The sequence below is a fragment of the Hydra vulgaris genome, chromosome 03, assembly GCF_038396675.1.
Source record: "Hydra vulgaris chromosome 03, alternate assembly HydraT2T_AEP".
In the NCBI taxonomy this organism is placed as follows: domain Eukaryota; kingdom Metazoa; phylum Cnidaria; class Hydrozoa; order Anthoathecata; family Hydridae; genus Hydra; species Hydra vulgaris.
This window is the reverse complement of record NC_088922.1, coordinates 55,944,331-55,961,874: the sequence shown is the minus strand read 5'-3', so window position 1 is coordinate 55,961,874 and position 17,544 is coordinate 55,944,331. Positions and strand designations below refer to the sequence as shown.

Below are 17,544 nucleotides of genomic sequence, written 5' to 3'. Positions count from 1 at the left end.
GAGTTCTTGGTATACAAAATTTTGCTTTTTGTGGAGCACATAAGAAACTGAAAACTGCTGATAACGGAAACTTTATAAAATTTGTGGAATTTTTAGCTTTGTTTGACCCACTTATGGATGAGCAACTTCGAAAGATTAAAAACAATGAAACACATGTACATTACTTAGGCAAAGACATACAAAATGAAGTGATTCATCTTTTACCCAATGCAATCAAACAAAAAGTTCTAACATCTGCTCGTGATGCATAATACTTTTCAATAACTATATTGCACACCTGATGCAGATTGCACACCTGATGCTGGTCATGTTAAACAAATAACTATGATCATTCGCTTTTTGGATGTGATTTCAAATCCAGAAAATCTATAAAGCATCTATAAAAGAACATATCTTAGATTTTGTGCCTCTAAAGAAGACAATTGGTAGACAACTGATGCTGGTAAGGCTGAAACAATCATTAAGTAGTTAGACAAGATGTCTTTATCTATTGGAAACTTACGCGGTCAAGGATATGACAGTGGCAGAAGTATGAAGGGGAAAAATAAGGGTGTCCAACGAAGAATTTTAGATGTCTATCCCCGAGAATTGTTTATTCTTTGTTGCGCACATACATTGAATTTGAATTTTAATGATGCTGTTAAATGTTGCTTAGAAGCAACAGCCTTCATTGATCTGATGCAACGTGTATGTGTATTCTTTTCTGCATCAACTCGTCGCTGGGAAGTTTTAACACGACATGTTTCTAATCTCACTGTTAAACTACTGAGTAAAACAAGGTGGGAAAGCCAAATTGATGCTTTAAAACCTCTCCATTATCAACTTGGTGATATCTACGATGCTCTGGCAAAGCTTGCGAACGACACAAATATAACAGGAGCATCTGGTAATTCAACACAGGTAGTTGCACGGTTTATTGCAAAAGCTATTTCTAGTTTTAAGTTTGTCGTTTTTCTGGTTGCGTGCTACAACGTGTTGTAGCAACTTAAGGCAAAAGAATTAGATATGCATGGCGCCATAAACTTAAAAAAATAAAGACGTTTCTTGTAAATTGCAGAAATGAAATGAAATTGCTGTCAGTTTAAAGATACTTGCACTTTTTGAACCCGAATCAACCCGTATCAGAAGAATGAATAAACAATTTACGTATGAAGGAGATGACAAACCTATTCAAAATCTTAAAGAAAAATTTCTAATAAACTTTTACTTTGCTATTCTTGACACAGAAATACGATCTGAAATACGAAGATACGATTAAGTTTGTCGTTTTTGTGGTTGCGTGCTACAACACGTTGTAGCACGCAACCAGAAAAACGACAAACTTAAAACTAGAAATAGCTTTTGCAATAAACCGTGCAACTACCTGTGTTGAATTACCAGATGCTCCTGTTATATTTGTGTCGTTCGCAAGCTTTGCCAGAGCATCGTAGATATCACCAAGTTGATAATGGAGAGGTTTTAAAGCATCAATTTGGCTTTCCCACCTTGTTTTACTCAGTAGTTTAACAGTGAGATTAGAAACATGTCGTGTTAAAACTTCCCAGCGACGAGTTGATGCAGAAAAGAATACACATACACGTTGCATCAGATCAATGAAGGCTGTTGCTTCTAAGCAACATTTAACAGCATCATTAAAATTCAAATTCAATGTATGTGCGCAACAAAGAATAAACAATTCTCGGGGATAGACATCTAAAATTCTTCGTTGGACACCCTTATTTTTCCCCTTCATACTTCTGCCACTGTCATATCCTTGACCGCGTAAGTTTCCAATAGATAAAGACATCTTGTCTAACTACTTAATGATTGTTTCAGCCTTACCAGCATCAGTTGTCTACCAATTGTCTTCTTTAGAGGCACAAAATCTAAGATATGTTCTTTTATAGATGCTTTATAGATTTTCTGGATTTGAAATCACATCCAAAAAGCGAATGATCATAGTTATTTGTTTAACATGACCAGCATCAGGTGTGCAATCTGCATCAGGTGTGCAATATAGTTATTGAAAAGTATTATGCATCACGAGCAGATGTTAGAACTTTTTGTTTGATTGCATTGGGTAAAAGATGAATCACTTCATTTTGTATGTCTTTGCCTAAGTAATGTACATGTGTTTCATTGTTTTTAATCTTTCGAAGTTGCTCATCCATAAGTGGGTCAAACAAAGCTAAAAATTCCACAAATTTTATAAAGTTTCCGTTATCAGCAGTTTTCAGTTTCTTATGTGCTCCACAAAAAGCAAAATTTTGTATACCAAGAACTCTAACTAAAGCTATCAGCCGTTTCAAGATTTGCTGTCAATACTGTTCTTCTATTTGAACAAGACGCAAATGTTCGGCATCAATTGTTTTATTGTTTCGCAGTCGCAGCTCAAACTTTTTCCATGACTGAAAATTCGCTCGATGTTCACTGCTTTTCTCATGCCTGACAAAAATGCGGACATGTTTTTCCAATCACGTGAAAGATTGGAAGAAAAAGATGGCGCAGCTGTTGTGCTACTGGTAAACAGTTTGCAGCAGAAGCAATGCACAGAGTCATTACTTACAGAATACTGTAGCCAATGACTGCGAAATTCATTTCCAATGATAAGCCGGTGGTTGTAATGGTTTTTTAAAATTTTTCTTTGCATACTGTCAAAATGAAAGTCAAACTGATTAACTTGTTTTAATCCATGTTCTATCAAAAGTTGTCGCATTTCATTATCAAATACGACCCAAGTAGCCGCATCGCTATAGTTAGCTTGATTTTTTAACTCATCTGTACCATTTTAATTTCTCTGCAGTGAACATAGATACTTTAACAAAAAACCAGACTGTTTTGTTATAAACCCTTCATTTGCAGCCCGTCGTTTACAATATTGCGCACGAGACAATTTTTTCTTTCTGCCATCGTGGATTAAAATAACAAAAGAAAACTGCTAAAAATAATAAAAATGATCACCTCGTGCATCTTTAATATCTTTGAATGAAAATCTTATTTTAACTTCATTATAAAAGTTTTAAAGATACATTTTAAAACTTTTAAAGCTTCATAAATATGAATAATAACACTCTATTAGTATAAAAACACAATATTGTAGAAGATTGTAGAACAAGATAACGATTGACAAACGACTTAAAGGATTGGAAATTATATGGATCAGGAAAGCAAGATGAAAGTTGTAAATCTTTCTTCAACAGAAATACGATCTGTTGAAGAAAGATTTACTCTTATACAGACAATACGTTCGTTGTTTGAACACAGATTGTTATTACGACAACTTTGTTTTACTTTTATTTTTTGACTCTTTTTATTAAATTCTATTTACAACTTTTATACAGAAACAAAAATTCTCGTGGGCGTAATTATATACAAAAATAGCTTATGACTTGACTAATAAATTACATCAATTAACTTTAATAGTATTGTGACAAGAATTTTATAAACGTAACAATAAAGTTTTATAACGATCAGCTATTATCACATCACCCCAAGTACTGAAGTTCTTAAGTAACATAGTCATTTAAATAATTCGGCTTTTTCCTTTCTCTGGTTGATCGTCTGATCGCTGGTAATAAATTATCAACGATTTCTCTGCCGTCAGCTTCCTCCTCAGCGTCAACAACTGTTTCTTCAGTTCCTTCCTCTCGTGCAGCAAAAATGTCTAAATCTTCTAAATCACTTTCATCACTGTCAACCTCTTCACTGATAACAATTTTACATGAAGCGTTTGAAGAATTTAAGGCAGAAGCTATTCTCACGTCTCGCACATGTCTTGGTACACCATCAATTTCAATATTTGTGTTTGTGAGTATGTCAGTTACAGTACCAATTTTCCAAACTGAAGTGCACTTTGCATCAGCGGGGCGAACATAAACCTTTTCCCCAATTCTATAAGTTTTCATAACTTGTCGTGATCTTTCCTGAGTTTCAGTGTTTTTCTCCTCTTGAATTGGTAGACACCAAACGTACTTATTTTTTTGAAAAGCAGGTGCAGATTCCTAGTTTGTTCCCACCGTTGGTGTTGCAGTGTACCAAAATACCGCTACTAACGGACATATTTGTGTCCTCGCAGCTGTTCGTTTTACTGTGCGGTGGTTACACTCCACAATCCCATTTCCTGATGATCTATATGCACATCTATACTTCTCTTTTACACACCATTTTTCACATATATTTGAAAATTCACTGGATTTAAACACCGCTCCATTATCCATTAACAGTTCTTGCGGTGGGCCATGCTCCCTAAATACGGATTCCAATTGACTTACTACATTTTTGGTATCTTCGCGAGGTAACTTTCTCCAAATTGCAAACTGACTTGGTCCACAGTCAATCATTGTTAAATATGGCGACCCTTTATAGTGAGTCACATCACAAGCAATTCGATACCATGTGTCTGGTACATCTAGCACTCCATTTTCCCATTTTATTGGCGCTGGATCAATTGAATTACATTGACAACATTTGCGAACACATTCTTTAACATCTTTTCTTAATACGTGCGAAAGTCTTCGTTGCACTGTAAACATTGTCCGATTAACGCCAAAATGATGCTTTGAGTGACAATTACGAATTTCTTCAGCAATACTTACTCCACATAGCTCTTTAGTACTTCTTCGTGAAAGCTCATTTAACCAAGTCTTTAGAACTCTTGTCAACACGTCAGCTTTGTTTTTGGAGGACGGAACTCATTTTAACGTGATGTTTATATTATATTCTTTTATTAGGTCTTGCAATAGAGAAAGTCTTCTTTTAATAAGCATTTCTGATAATGCATTTGATCGAATCCTATGACTTTCAGTCAGCATACTTTTTAGCCATCCATGAACTGTTACTGAATCAGTGAACACTGACAAATTCTTTATATCCCACTTAGCAGCTAGGTTTATCCCACGCACCACAGCATCTAATTCAGCAATATTAATATGCATAACATCATTTATACTTCGAAGCCAGGCTGCATCCTCAATTATTACGCCATCGTATTCTATAGCAACCCATATTGCCATGCTGCTAGCATCACACCACAATGTTGCTCCATTTTGAATCCCTTTAGCATTCCATTTCCCTCTCACAGAATCACAAACTTCTAATCGACGCAATATTTCGATTAATCATGACTGAGCTTGATCTCCGATTAGATCATCCCAAGTATTTCCTTGACTATGACGTTTTATAAAACTGCAGGCAATTCTAAGCCACCCTCCAATAGGATAGTGACCTAATAAGCGTCCACATATTGAAAAAAATTTCCGTCGTGTTACTTTTTCAGTTTTGATATCTTGTGACTTTGGAATGATGTTTCCACGTTCCAACAAAGCTCCTTTTTTTCATTTCTAAACAGTTGCAAACCCAACACTCCTACAGTATCACATTGCACCGGCTCTTTTGTTACCAATCCATAACGAGCTAAATTATTTACGACCTCAACTGATGTCTTTTCCAAATTAACAATTATGTCGTCAATGTAGTGGTCAGTTCCTTCACTAATACCTGCATTGAGATTCAACACACTGCCTAAGACTGAAGACGTTATTTTTGGGGCAGAATTTAACTCAAAACCAAGACGTGTTAAATTTTTTTTGCGTCACTTGAGGCATAAAAATTGATCACAATTCTGAATTTAATTCTAAGTTTTCATTCTTCACATGTGCTTGCTGTTAATTAATGTGCTTGCCTAAGCATGACTCTACAACAGCATTAAATTTTCAGGATCTTTCTGCATTCTGGTCCAGCCACCTGACTACCATGGTATAGCTTAATTTGAATGTGTAGTGCAGAAAGCCACTTGTCAACATTAGTCCAAGAGTCTTTGAGTGACTTAAGCAGATGATTCACAACTCCTAATAGCAGGTGGAGCTCCATTGGAGGGATAAGGTCAATAAGGAGAGAATCATCAGGAAGACTTATAATTGGAGAATGAATAGTGTTGTTAAAACTTTTTGCTTTTTTGCCATCACCCCCACAAACAATGAAAGCTTCAAAGTTTTTTTTGACAGAACCAAAGGTTCGAGGAGTTTCACAGCTTTCAAGATTCTTTGCATTAATGTCACACCATGTACAAAGGTGTGAACTAGCATATGGCTGAATTCCACAAATAATGTTTGCAAGTTTCATGTCACAAGACAAGAAGAAACTTATTTGGTGCACATGGACGAGTTCTAAGATTGTTTTCTCATTCTCATTGGTTTTTGGAAGTTCCTCACAAATAGCAAGTAAAAGCTGACTTTTGACACGGAAATCTTTTGCAGTTTGATGAGTCAGAAGTCTTCTAGTGACATGTTGTGGGTTTTGTTGCAAATCAATAACACCCAAACTGACTTTAAGAAAACCTCCTCCACCACCTATACCCACTTTCACAAGGTGGTTTTGAGAAATGTTTCTTTTGAGTAGAGTTTTTTCTAGAAGAGACTTTGCACTAATGCAATGTACAACTACTTTTGGTTCTACTGATTTGCTTTCTGATGAAAACAGAACCTCAGTGTGAGTAAATTCAGCTGTAAGTTGTCGCCCGAAAGACTAAAAGTTAGTTGTAAAATTTTTTTCTACAATGCGGGTCTGTGACACATTGTTCAAGGTTGAAACCAGTTTCTGCACTCCAGAGTTAGAAAGACCAGTGTTTGTTTGTACTTTTACTAAGTCTTCGGCACCATGGATTTCTTTTTCTGGAAAGAGGCATTTGGATCGTAATGAACCTGCAAATAAATTACAAAATGTTGTCAAGATTCTTAACTGTTATACAAACCAATTATATTTTTTAATCACATTATAGACATTATATACCTAGAAGAACTGGAAATGGACTGCCTCCTTGTGCTTGTTTGAGACAAATTGTTCCATGTAGAGATGCTTCAGATGAAGAAATTACTGACACTGCAACTGTTTCAGCAGCAAGTCTGTCCTTTGAGGTGACTTCAACCAAATTCTGGTGTAGAGTACTCTTTGTACATACATGAGCTAAACCACGGCCAATGACTGAAAAGCATTTTCCACATCTTTTCTCTACAGTATTTTGAGCTTTTGTAACCTTGGCTGATCCTGGGTTGGATGAGTTTTCAAGAAAAGTAGGCTTAATTTTTCCAGATAGTCTTGCAGTTGAGCAAATCTTGCAATCACTGGTTGAAGTTCTGGTCAGTGCTTATTGACTGATTGAATTGAAGTTGTGAAATTCTGGCAAAGTGTTTTTCTGACCTTCATCACATCTTCTAAGTGATGATCTACAGGCCTCACATAAACCAAGAGGAACTCTTGGGTCTTAAAATCCAATCTGTTTCTGTAAAATAACCTGTGATCTGTGTTTCATATCGTCAGCCAGTGCTCTAGAAGCCTTTTTGAAACAAAGAAAGCAAATACATTTTCGGTTTTCTTCATGAGTCTTTGCCCTATTATACATTTTGTCATGAAAAACTATGTTTTTTGTTTTAAATAAACACAAATCTAAAAAACACAAATGTAAACAAACATATACATATTTTTTCCCAGAATTTTACGCGACTTTTAGGTTTGTGTTGCGCTACAAAACTCCAAGGGCTTTGTTCGCTTAACTCTAGAAAAAAAATTTAAAAAGATTTTTCGTTTTTTTTTTGTTGACAGTGAATTTAGTTGCATTGTTTTTTATGTATGTAGAGTTACTTTGACTTAATACAGAAATTTTTTTTTAATACAACTGATTTTATTTTCTTTGAACCTTTTCACTTATAGCATAAACTTTAAATGCAATTTTCTCTCTCGGACACCAATCAGTGATTTTGAACTTAATATTTTTTTGATCCTCAAGTTACATACTATCATCCATCAAGAGGGTTTCTCTGGGTCAGAAGGTTTGGGTGGAAAGCCTTTTTTAGAACAGTGTAAAGTTACACGATTATACGCTTCTTTACGATTATGCATTCGAACTAGAATGTTCAAACTTGAACATGTTCGAACTTGAACATGCTCGAACTTGAACATGCTCGAACTTGAACATGTTCGAACTTGAACATGTTCGAACTTGAACATGTTCGAACTTGAACATGTTCGAACTTGAACATGTTCGAACTTGAACATGTTCGAACTTGAACATGTTCGAACTTGAACATGTTCGAACTTGAACATGTTCGAACTTGAACATGTTCGAACTTGAACATGTTCGAACTTGAACATGTTCGAACTTGAACATGTTCGAACTTGAACATGTTCGAACTTGAACATGTTCGAACTTGAACATGTTCGAACTTGAACATGTTCGAACTTGAACATGTTCGAACTTGAACATGTTCGAACTTGAACATGTTCGAACTTGAACATGTTCGAACTTGAACATGTTCGAACTTGAACATGTTCGAACTAGCGGCTCTCTAGCAATTGTCTTGTCACCGAGAACCGCTAACAATAAGTGGCGTTATATAACTGCTTTTTAATAACATACAATTAAATTTAAATTAAAAAATTAATTACATAGTTGGCTACAAATTAAGCATGTTAATTATTACTCGTTGATAAAAAAAAAGAAAAAAGTATGGTTTTTAAAAGTTAAAAAGTAAATTTGTATATTTTCAGTTGAAAAAAATAGTTTTTTAAGATTCTGTTTAAAAGAATCAAAATTTCATTCTTGAGAGAAACTTTAGTAGGATTTAGAAAAAGGATTTTGAAAAATACATAAGAGTTTTCATTTCATATGAAAGCTTAATTTGAGCAAAACGGTCTTTAAAATTTATAAAGCGTGCTACATGCATCTGTTGCCGATAGCGAGGTTTAATTTTATTAGTGCTAACTTTAACAACGTTTGCATAATTAAACTGGAATACTCTTTGATAAATATTTTACCGCACAAGTTAGCAATGTGACTTTTTCATATAAGACTTTTGCCAATATAGACGTAATCTTGTTAACAATATAGGACTAAAAACCTTGTAAATACGACTCTATTCGTAATTTAAAGAAAATGTTAGTTACTTGGCGCAGGTGCTTTTTACCAAAAGAACGGAAACTAATCCATTTAGTTTTAGTAATATTTAATCATTTAGAAATTTTGACTAGTTTGATGTTCATGTTGCTAAAAAGTGTCATAAAGTGTCATTTAAAAAGAATTTTATGATCAACAGTATTAAAGTCTTAGCCGATGAAAAGACCCAAAGTAAATTGAGAAGTTTAAAACAAGTTAGATATATTTCAGGTAAATAGGAGTATTGCATCTTCAATAGAATTGTGTTTTCGGAATCCATTTTGATGAACGTATAATAAATTGTTGATAGTAAGATGCTTATAAATTTTGCTGGACCATATATATATATATATTTTAATTTTAGACAGAAAGTAGTGAAATTGAAAAATAGTAATGTTCTCAACGTCACCACTTTATAATATTGGTATGACTTTCGCCAGTTTTAGCGCTTGAGAAAATTCCCTATTTTACTGATATTAAACAAAATCTTAAAAAGTATGTTTTTGAAAGATCAAATGAACTTACGATAACGTTGCTATTAACACTATAAAGGTTACTGCTTTGTTAGATTTTAACATTTTAAAGTCATTTTTAAACTTTTTGGATGATCATCCAAAAGTGCTTAAAAAAGAGAAAGCGTAGAAAAGATAATTACTAATTTAAGTATTAGCATTAGTAACTACTTTGGCAAGATTTGGTCCTACAGACACAAAACATTTATTAAATTCTTCCACATTCTCTCATTTATCAAATAAAACGCCATTATTAAGTACAACTGAGGCAAAAAGTGAAACGTAAACTCTGCTGTCAGTAACTTCTCGTCTTATAAATAAAGTGCGTTTCGTATTTAATTTACATTTATCTAGTAAACTTGTGAAATAGATTTTTATTGCTTTTTCTTGAGGCGGGTAAAAAGTTTAGCGATTTGATTTAAGTAGAAACTAGATTAAATAGACATCCCACCCCCACCCCAAATTAAATAAAAATGGAAAAAAATAATTTCATTTTTTCCCTTTTTTTAAGTTATTATAAATAATAATATTGTTGACGTCAACTTTTCTTGACCTCACTCTATCCTTCGTCAATAATTGTCATAAAAATTCAGGGCCCCCTCACCCTTTTTTGTTGACATTTAATGGAGAGCCGAAAAAACTATGCAATTTAGGAATTGTATTTAAAATTAAATTTAAAAAAATTGTAAAAAAAAGTCAAATCAAAAACGTTGCTCGAATTTAAGCTTAAATGCCAGCTTGGTATTCATTTAAGCTGACAAACAAATTGGAGCAAGCATAGTTAAATGAAGATAACCTCGTTATAGTGTCCCGTAACACTGGTACTATATATGTTACGATATTGCTTGTATTTTTACACATTTAGTGCGTTATATGTATAACAAAATACTACTAGTATTAGACTTATACATAACCAGATTAAACACAAGACTAATAGTATTTGGTTAGTGCAAATCCATCCATAGACTTATAGTAACCAGGTTCGCCAACTAAGGTGTCGGTAGTTAAAAGGTTTGAAAAGTCGATAAAAGTTGAATAAACCTTATAATTAATACTTGTTATCTAAAACTCAATAAAAAACAATGTATTTTATTATTTATTGCGTTTGCAGGTGCATCTATTGCATTTTATATATTGCTGTCTTATTTCTATGTAATTTATGGTTTTAACCAGAAGATCAAATTCTCAAATTTTATGTAAGCAACCTACTTTTATAAAAATACCGTTCATAGAAAAGTTTTAAAAAAGTTGATATTTGAGAAGTTTCTCTTTTCCGATTTCTAAAAAGTTTCTATTTGCTATGAAAACTATCCTTAGGAAAACTTTCAAGTTTTTAAATTTAAATTTTAAATTTAAAAGGATTATCAAAAGAACTATTAATAAGTATATTTTTTTAACAGTAAAACGTTTTTTATAACTTTTAGAATAAAGTTCGAATAAATTGTTATTTCGAATAACACATTAACTAATCTCCGTCTCAGTAGAAGCAGGAAATGAAATCGGATACAAAAGAGGGGAGAGGGGTATATTGTTCTCAACTATGCTTAACTCGCTAAGTAAACATTTTCAAAAAGTGAAACTATGATTTATAGAGTCATTACATTAAATATATTTATTTATAAATGTGTTTTAAACATTAATACATTTATACATTAAAATTTATTTATTTTTATAATATATTTTAATATATTATAAAAATAACAATATATTTTATGTATGTATGTATGTATGTATGTATGTATGTATGTATGTATGTATGTATGTATGTATGTATGTATGTATGTATGTATGTATGTATGTATGTATGTATGTATGTATGTATGTATGTATGTATGTATGTATGTATGTATGTATGTATGTATGTATGTATGTATGTATGTATGTATGTATGTATGTATGTATGTATGTATGTATGTATGTATGTATGTATGTATGTATGTATGTATGTATGTATGTATGTATGTATGTATGTATGTATGTATGTATGTATGTATGTATGTATGTATGTATGTATGTATGTATGTATGTATGTATGTATGTATGTATGTATGTATGTATGTATGTATGTATGTATGTATGTATGTATGTATGTATGTATGTATGTATGTATGTATGTATGTATGTATGTATGTATGTATGTATGTATGTATGTATGTATGTATGTATGTATGTATGTATGTATGTATGTATGTATGTATGTATGTATGTATGTATGTATGTATGTATGTATGTATGTATGTATGTATGTATGTATGTATGTATGTATGTATGTATGTATGTATGTATGTATGTATGTATGTATGTATGTATGTATGTATGTATGTATGTATGTATGTATGTATGTATGTATGTATGTATGTATGTATGTATGTATGTATGTATGTATGTATGTATGTATGTATGTATGTATGTATGTATGTATGTATGTATGTATGTATGTATGTATGTATGTATGTATGTATGTATGTATGTATGTATGTATGTATGTATGTATGTATGTATGTATGTATGTATGTATGTATGTATGTATGTATGTATGTATGTATGTATGTATGTATGTATGTATGTATGTATGTATGTATGTATGTATGTATGTATGTATGTATGTATGTATGTATGTATGTATGTATGTATGAATGCATGCATACATTTATGTATGTACACGTATGTATGCATGCATACATTTATGTATGTACACGTATGTATGCACGTATTTATGTATGTACATGTATATATGCTATTTGTTTGCCATTTTATAATAGATTAATATAAATTTTAATGATAATATGGAATCTATATTTCACGAGAAACAAGAAGGTTCTCTTTGTGCTCAACATTGTTTAAACTCTCTATTGCAAGGGCCATATTTCAATGCTGTAGATTTAGCATCATTTGCACATGAACTGGATGAAGCAGAACGAAGTACAATGGCAGAAGGAAATATTGATTCTTTGGAATATAAAGAGTTTATCAAACAACCTTCTTTTAACATGGATGACAGTGGTTACTTTTCGATACAAGTAATTTGTAAAGCTCTTTCTGTTTGGAACCTTGATGTTATTCCTTTTAATAGTAATGAAGCTGAAAATGCTAGAAAAAATCCAGTTGATGAAACGGCTTACATATGCAATCAACAAAATCATTGGCTTACTATTCGAAAATTGGGCAAGCAGTGGTTTAATTTAAATTCAATTAAAGCTTGGCCTGAGCTTATATCAGATACTTATCTAAGTATGTTACTGGCACAATTACAGACAGAGGGGTATTCAATATTTGTTATTCGAGGAGTGTTTCCAGAATGTGAAGCTGAACAGCTTTTTTTTTTGTGTGGAGGAGTTACTAAACAAGACTATGAACTATTTGATGCAAAGCAGCGATCTTTGATTAAAACCCATTCAAAAAAAAATAACAAGGCTTTAGAAGCAGAAAAGTGTTGCAATAGTTTTGAAGAAGAAGTTAATCCTGATTTACTTCGCAATAAGCGTGTTGAATATTTTGAAAAACAGTTGCATCTAACAGATGCAACTGATAAAAACTTTACTTTTAATAGTCCAGATTTCAAAAATGAGTTAACAGACGAGGAAAAATTAAAGGCTGCAATAGAAATGTCATTACAGCCAATTGAATAAGATTATAATGCTGCACACTATTGTATAATAATTCTATGTTTTGTTTTATATATTTTTATTTTTCATTTCATTACAGTAGCAATATAATCTACGTTGATAGTTTTTTGCTTTACAAGCATGATTTACATGAATGATTTATAACCTTTGTAGTTTAATTAACTTTGTTTTATGGATTAAAACTAAAAGATTTTTTTTTTTGGTATTAAAAAAGAAAGATATTAATTTATATAATATATCTTTTACAAAAGATATAATAATTTAAGATATAAATTTGTTTATATATCATTGCAACTTTCTTAGTAGTTTGTGTCAATTTGTTTTGTTTGTATATTTTAAACAGTATCTTTTAAAATCATAATAGCTATATTAACAATACATTTTTGTGTCTTACATACTTAAGAATTTTAGTATATATATTTTTATAAAATAAAAAGTTTAGGTTCCAGAATCTAAATTGCTCTAAAAGGATACAGATATGAGATTTGAGTTATTTAAATAACTTGTTAAAAGGAAAAACTTATTATACAAATGTCTATATTTAGGTTTTATTTCTATTTTTTTTTTCCTTTTTTTTTTTTTTTTAGTTATTTCAAAAAACCTGATAATAGTGATGTTCAGGGATGCAGAGTCCTAAAAAGGACTTCGGATTTGGAAATCATAAAATGATTATTTCTTCCTGGTTTTTGGTATCCAGGAGGCTCCAAGAATGAAAAGAGGTTTATGGACTACTTTTGGAAAAAATTGAAACTTTTAGATTAAAGAAACAATTAAATTTTGATCCCAGAGTCCTTTTGCATAATGGTGGCAAGGACTCTGGGACTCCAGACTAAAAAATAATAGGTTTCAAGTCATAAAATCTCATGAATTTTTTTTATTGCAGATCATAAGTTTCTTGACACTTTTATTGCTCCTATACACAGAGACCAAGAAAAAGTAGAGATTTATCACAGTCATTTTAGGACTCTGCATCCTGAATGATGTTACAAACTCAAAAAAGACTTGCATGAAAGTAGTATAAGCTTGAATTGCATCTTTGTTTTGGTTTATTTACAGGTTTTAGTAAATTATCAAGAGAATAAGAAAAACAATTTCAGCATGATTTCCAAAAGTAATAATTTTTAACAATAAAAAAATAATATTACAAAAATTTTGAAAAATGTTTATGTTTTATAGATTGCTTTTTATATTATATTTATATTATCTATTAATTTATTGTATTGCTTATTCAATGCCTGATAAGTTATGTTTAGATGACCCCAAATAAGGGTTAAGAAAATGGTAAAAACTTTTTGTGAAACAGTTTAAAGTATACTTTTTTAAATTGTAGGAGAAGTTATGTGATTAGAGTATAGTTTTTATCCAATTTTTTCTTTATTATACATCATCCAGGCAGAAAAAGTGGGGAGGATAATTTTTTTAACATAAAAAAGAAATAATTTTTACTTAGTTTTATTAAGTTTGTGCTTAAGTTTTAAGTATTCTGATTTTTTTAAGAAAATAAAAGTGGTCTTGGGGAAAAAATGAAAAAGAACATAAACAAGTAGTTATATAATAAGTACATATAAACTTTAAAGAATGATTTATGGTTCCTATGGTTTTCTTTTATACAAATAACATATTTAAATATTTACTTAGATTGAAAAACATGTATATAGGATATTAAATATAAATAAAAAAAAAAAGGTTTGTGTATTTTGATTTTTTTAAAAACCAGTTCAGCTTTTTTTCTGCATATTTGTTGTTATATAAAGAAAGTTATTTATATATTTATGGTTTTGTAAGTTTTTAAAATCATTACAAGTAATCTGACTTTTTAAATGTAGAATTTTGGGGAAATTTTTTTTAAAAGTATGTGTTTTCATTAAAACATATTTCTTTAAAACATATTACTTTAATAAAAGTTTTATGTATACTTATTAAGAATACTGTTTACTTGGTTGTAATTTAATCTTTTTTTTTTTTTTTTAGTATTAGTTATATTTTTAAAAACAATAAACAATGACTGATTCTCCTCCTGATAAAAATGGCAGGTTATTACTAAATAAACCAAGATGGTCACAAGATACGTTTAGTGGGAGAGCCAAGCATTTTTTTACCATAACAAATCCTTTAAATTTGTTGGCAACAAATGAACAACTTACATCTGCTAAAATACTAGTTGATAAATTCAAGTAAACAATTTATTTTTGTGTTTAAAAATGATTTGATTTACTTTTTATTATTACTTATAAATAGATGTCTTTAAGGTAACTGCTACATTATGACTTCATATTCTTCAAAATGGTAATGCGATTGTCTGGACCACAAGAGGTTGATTGTTTAATAGAGAAATAACTTAAACAATAGAAGCAGGAGTACTCTTGATCAAATCATGTCTAACAGTGGATCTACCTGTTTCTTTAGGGTTACAGGAGGAGTGTAGTCATACAATTCAAAAGAAGAGTTAAAACAAAATTTTTTATCTAATAGTTCTGGCTTATTCTTGTGTAAGTGGTATGATCAGACACAAGTATAAGTTGTGGAATGTTAGATTTTCCTTTATTAGTGACATTGTTAGAAATTTTCCAAAAGGCTCCAGAACTTCTTAGAGATAATAAGGATTTTTTTTTTCAAAATCTACAGTTCCAACAAGGCTGCAAGCAACTACTAATAGTGTTGGAAGAGAAAAGATGAAGTTTATAGAGCAAAATAACGATTGACAAACTATTTAAAAGATTGCAAATTAACAAACAAGATGAAAGAAGCGAATTCTGAAGAACTGAATTTTGACGAATAAGAATTTTTAGAGCACTTAGGAACTGTCATAGTAAAATAATGAGACTTAATTCGATGGCAAGTAATGCGAGAATAAATTTTAATAGATGGCACAAGAGACGCTAACTCTTTAGAGCAGTGCCCATTATAGTATTTATAGAAAAGAGAAAGAGAAACAACATTACAACGATGTAATAATGGTTGCAGGTTGGCTGCAAGAGCAGGTCCAACTATGTTTACAATATGCTATTGGACCTTGTCTAAAAGAGAAAGGGCATCTTTGGAAGATCCACCCCAAATATGGCAACAGTATTCCATTCAAGGATGGATTTGAGATTTATAGAGATAAAGAATAGAATTAGGAGTAAGAAAGTGGCAAGCATGATAAAGAGATGCAACCTTAGCAGATGCTAATTTTGCAATCAACTTGATATATGGTTTCCAAAAAAGATCAGAAGTAAGAGTTAATCCTAGAAGATGAAGGGTAGATGACTCAGTGAGTATATTACTGTTCACAAAATATAGGAAGATCTAGATTATTTCCAGAATGATAAAGTTTTATATGAGTTAAAGTTCACCAGCCACTGAGACCCCCATGTTGTAGCTTGTAGCTGAGACCCCCATGAGAGTGTTGGCTTCTTATCAATGACAAGAAGAAAGTTAATCAGCCAACAATGCCACCTTAGATGTGAGAATTTCTGGAAGATCGTTAATGTAAATTAAAAAGAGTATTGGGCCAAGGATAGAATCTTGAGGAACCCCTAAAGTTACAAGATATGAAGAGTAGTGATGTCCATCAAGGACAACTTTTAAACTATAATTGATAAAGAAGGGTTCAATAATCTTTGTTACCTGATGTTATCTGTTACACCGTATGTTGTTACCTGATGTTACCTGATACACTGTAAGAAGAAAGCCAATGAAAAGACCAGCATGCCATATTTTATCAAAAGCATTAGAAATGTCAAGAGCAATAACTTTAGCCTTACCACATCTATCTAATGCACGATAAAACCTATCTGTAATTGCCTTTTAACAAAGCAGTAAAATGAGAAAATTGAAATCTATATTGATGATCAGAAAGGAAGCTATTAGATTCAAGATGAGAGATGTGTTTGTTCATAAGCAAGACTCAAAGGCCTTGCTTATGGTAGGAAAAAGACTAATGGGACAGCAGTTAGACAAGTCAGATTGCTCTCCAGAGTTTCTTGAAAATAGGAATAACGGATGCCACTTTCCAGCAGGCTGGAAAACAAGACTCTGATAAGCACTTCTTAAATAGTTTTGAAAGTATAGATAACAGCTTCGGAGAACACTTCTGCACAACTATTGGAATCAAGAAATGATATCGATGAAAAGTTCTTAGCAAACAATTCAGCTTTGACTTTAGGTAAGGTGACAAAATCTGAACCATATAAGAGAGGTGGAATAACAGATTTGCCCTTTTTATAGATACTGTTAAAGATTCTGCAGAAATCATGAGAGCCTAATTTTTGAGAAAATTTTGAGCAGGCTTTGGCATTAGACGAAACTTTTTTACAATGGTTTCTAGCAGTAGTAAACAGTTGTCTGTTTTCTGGAGAATCGTTTTGCTAATAAATATGGAAATAATGGTTTCGATTGGAAATTGCAGCAGCACAATGTGAGGAAAACCATGGAGAAGAGTGAGACTTGACTTGGAATTTTTGAGAGGAAATAAAAGATTGCATACCAGCCTGAATCCAAGAAGGTATGTAAGAAGCAT

At 31.6% G+C, this 17,544-nt stretch overlaps 3 protein-coding genes across 3 annotated transcripts in view; all 3 read left to right on the top strand.

Annotated features, from left to right (window-relative positions):
- The first annotated feature begins 477 nt into the window (after positions 1-477).
- Positions 478-1,258, top strand: LOC136078781 (uncharacterized). Its single transcript, XM_065794586.1, has 2 exons — positions 478-941; positions 1,081-1,258. Exons 1-2 carry the CDS (start codon positions 478-480, stop codon positions 1,256-1,258), a joined length of 642 nt encoding a protein of 213 aa, XP_065650658.1.
- Positions 1,259-12,145: 10,887 nt separating this feature from the next.
- Positions 12,146-13,116, top strand: LOC100199207 (ataxin-3). The gene has a single exon (XM_065793740.1). The coding sequence runs from the start codon at positions 12,204-12,206 to the stop codon at positions 13,044-13,046; it is 843 nt and encodes a 280-aa protein (XP_065649812.1). The 5' UTR covers positions 12,146-12,203; the 3' UTR covers positions 13,047-13,116.
- A 1,886-nt stretch (positions 13,117-15,002) lies between these two features.
- The window catches only part of LOC100209632 (sideroflexin-1), a 44,827-nt gene continuing 42,285 nt past the window's right edge, over positions 15,003-17,544 (top strand). Inside the window, exon 1 of the mRNA XM_065793739.1 lies at positions 15,003-15,217. Within this exon, the coding sequence (XP_065649811.1) occupies positions 15,045-15,217 (173 nt within the window). The 5' untranslated portion in view covers positions 15,003-15,044. The remainder of the gene's footprint in view (positions 15,218-17,544) is intronic.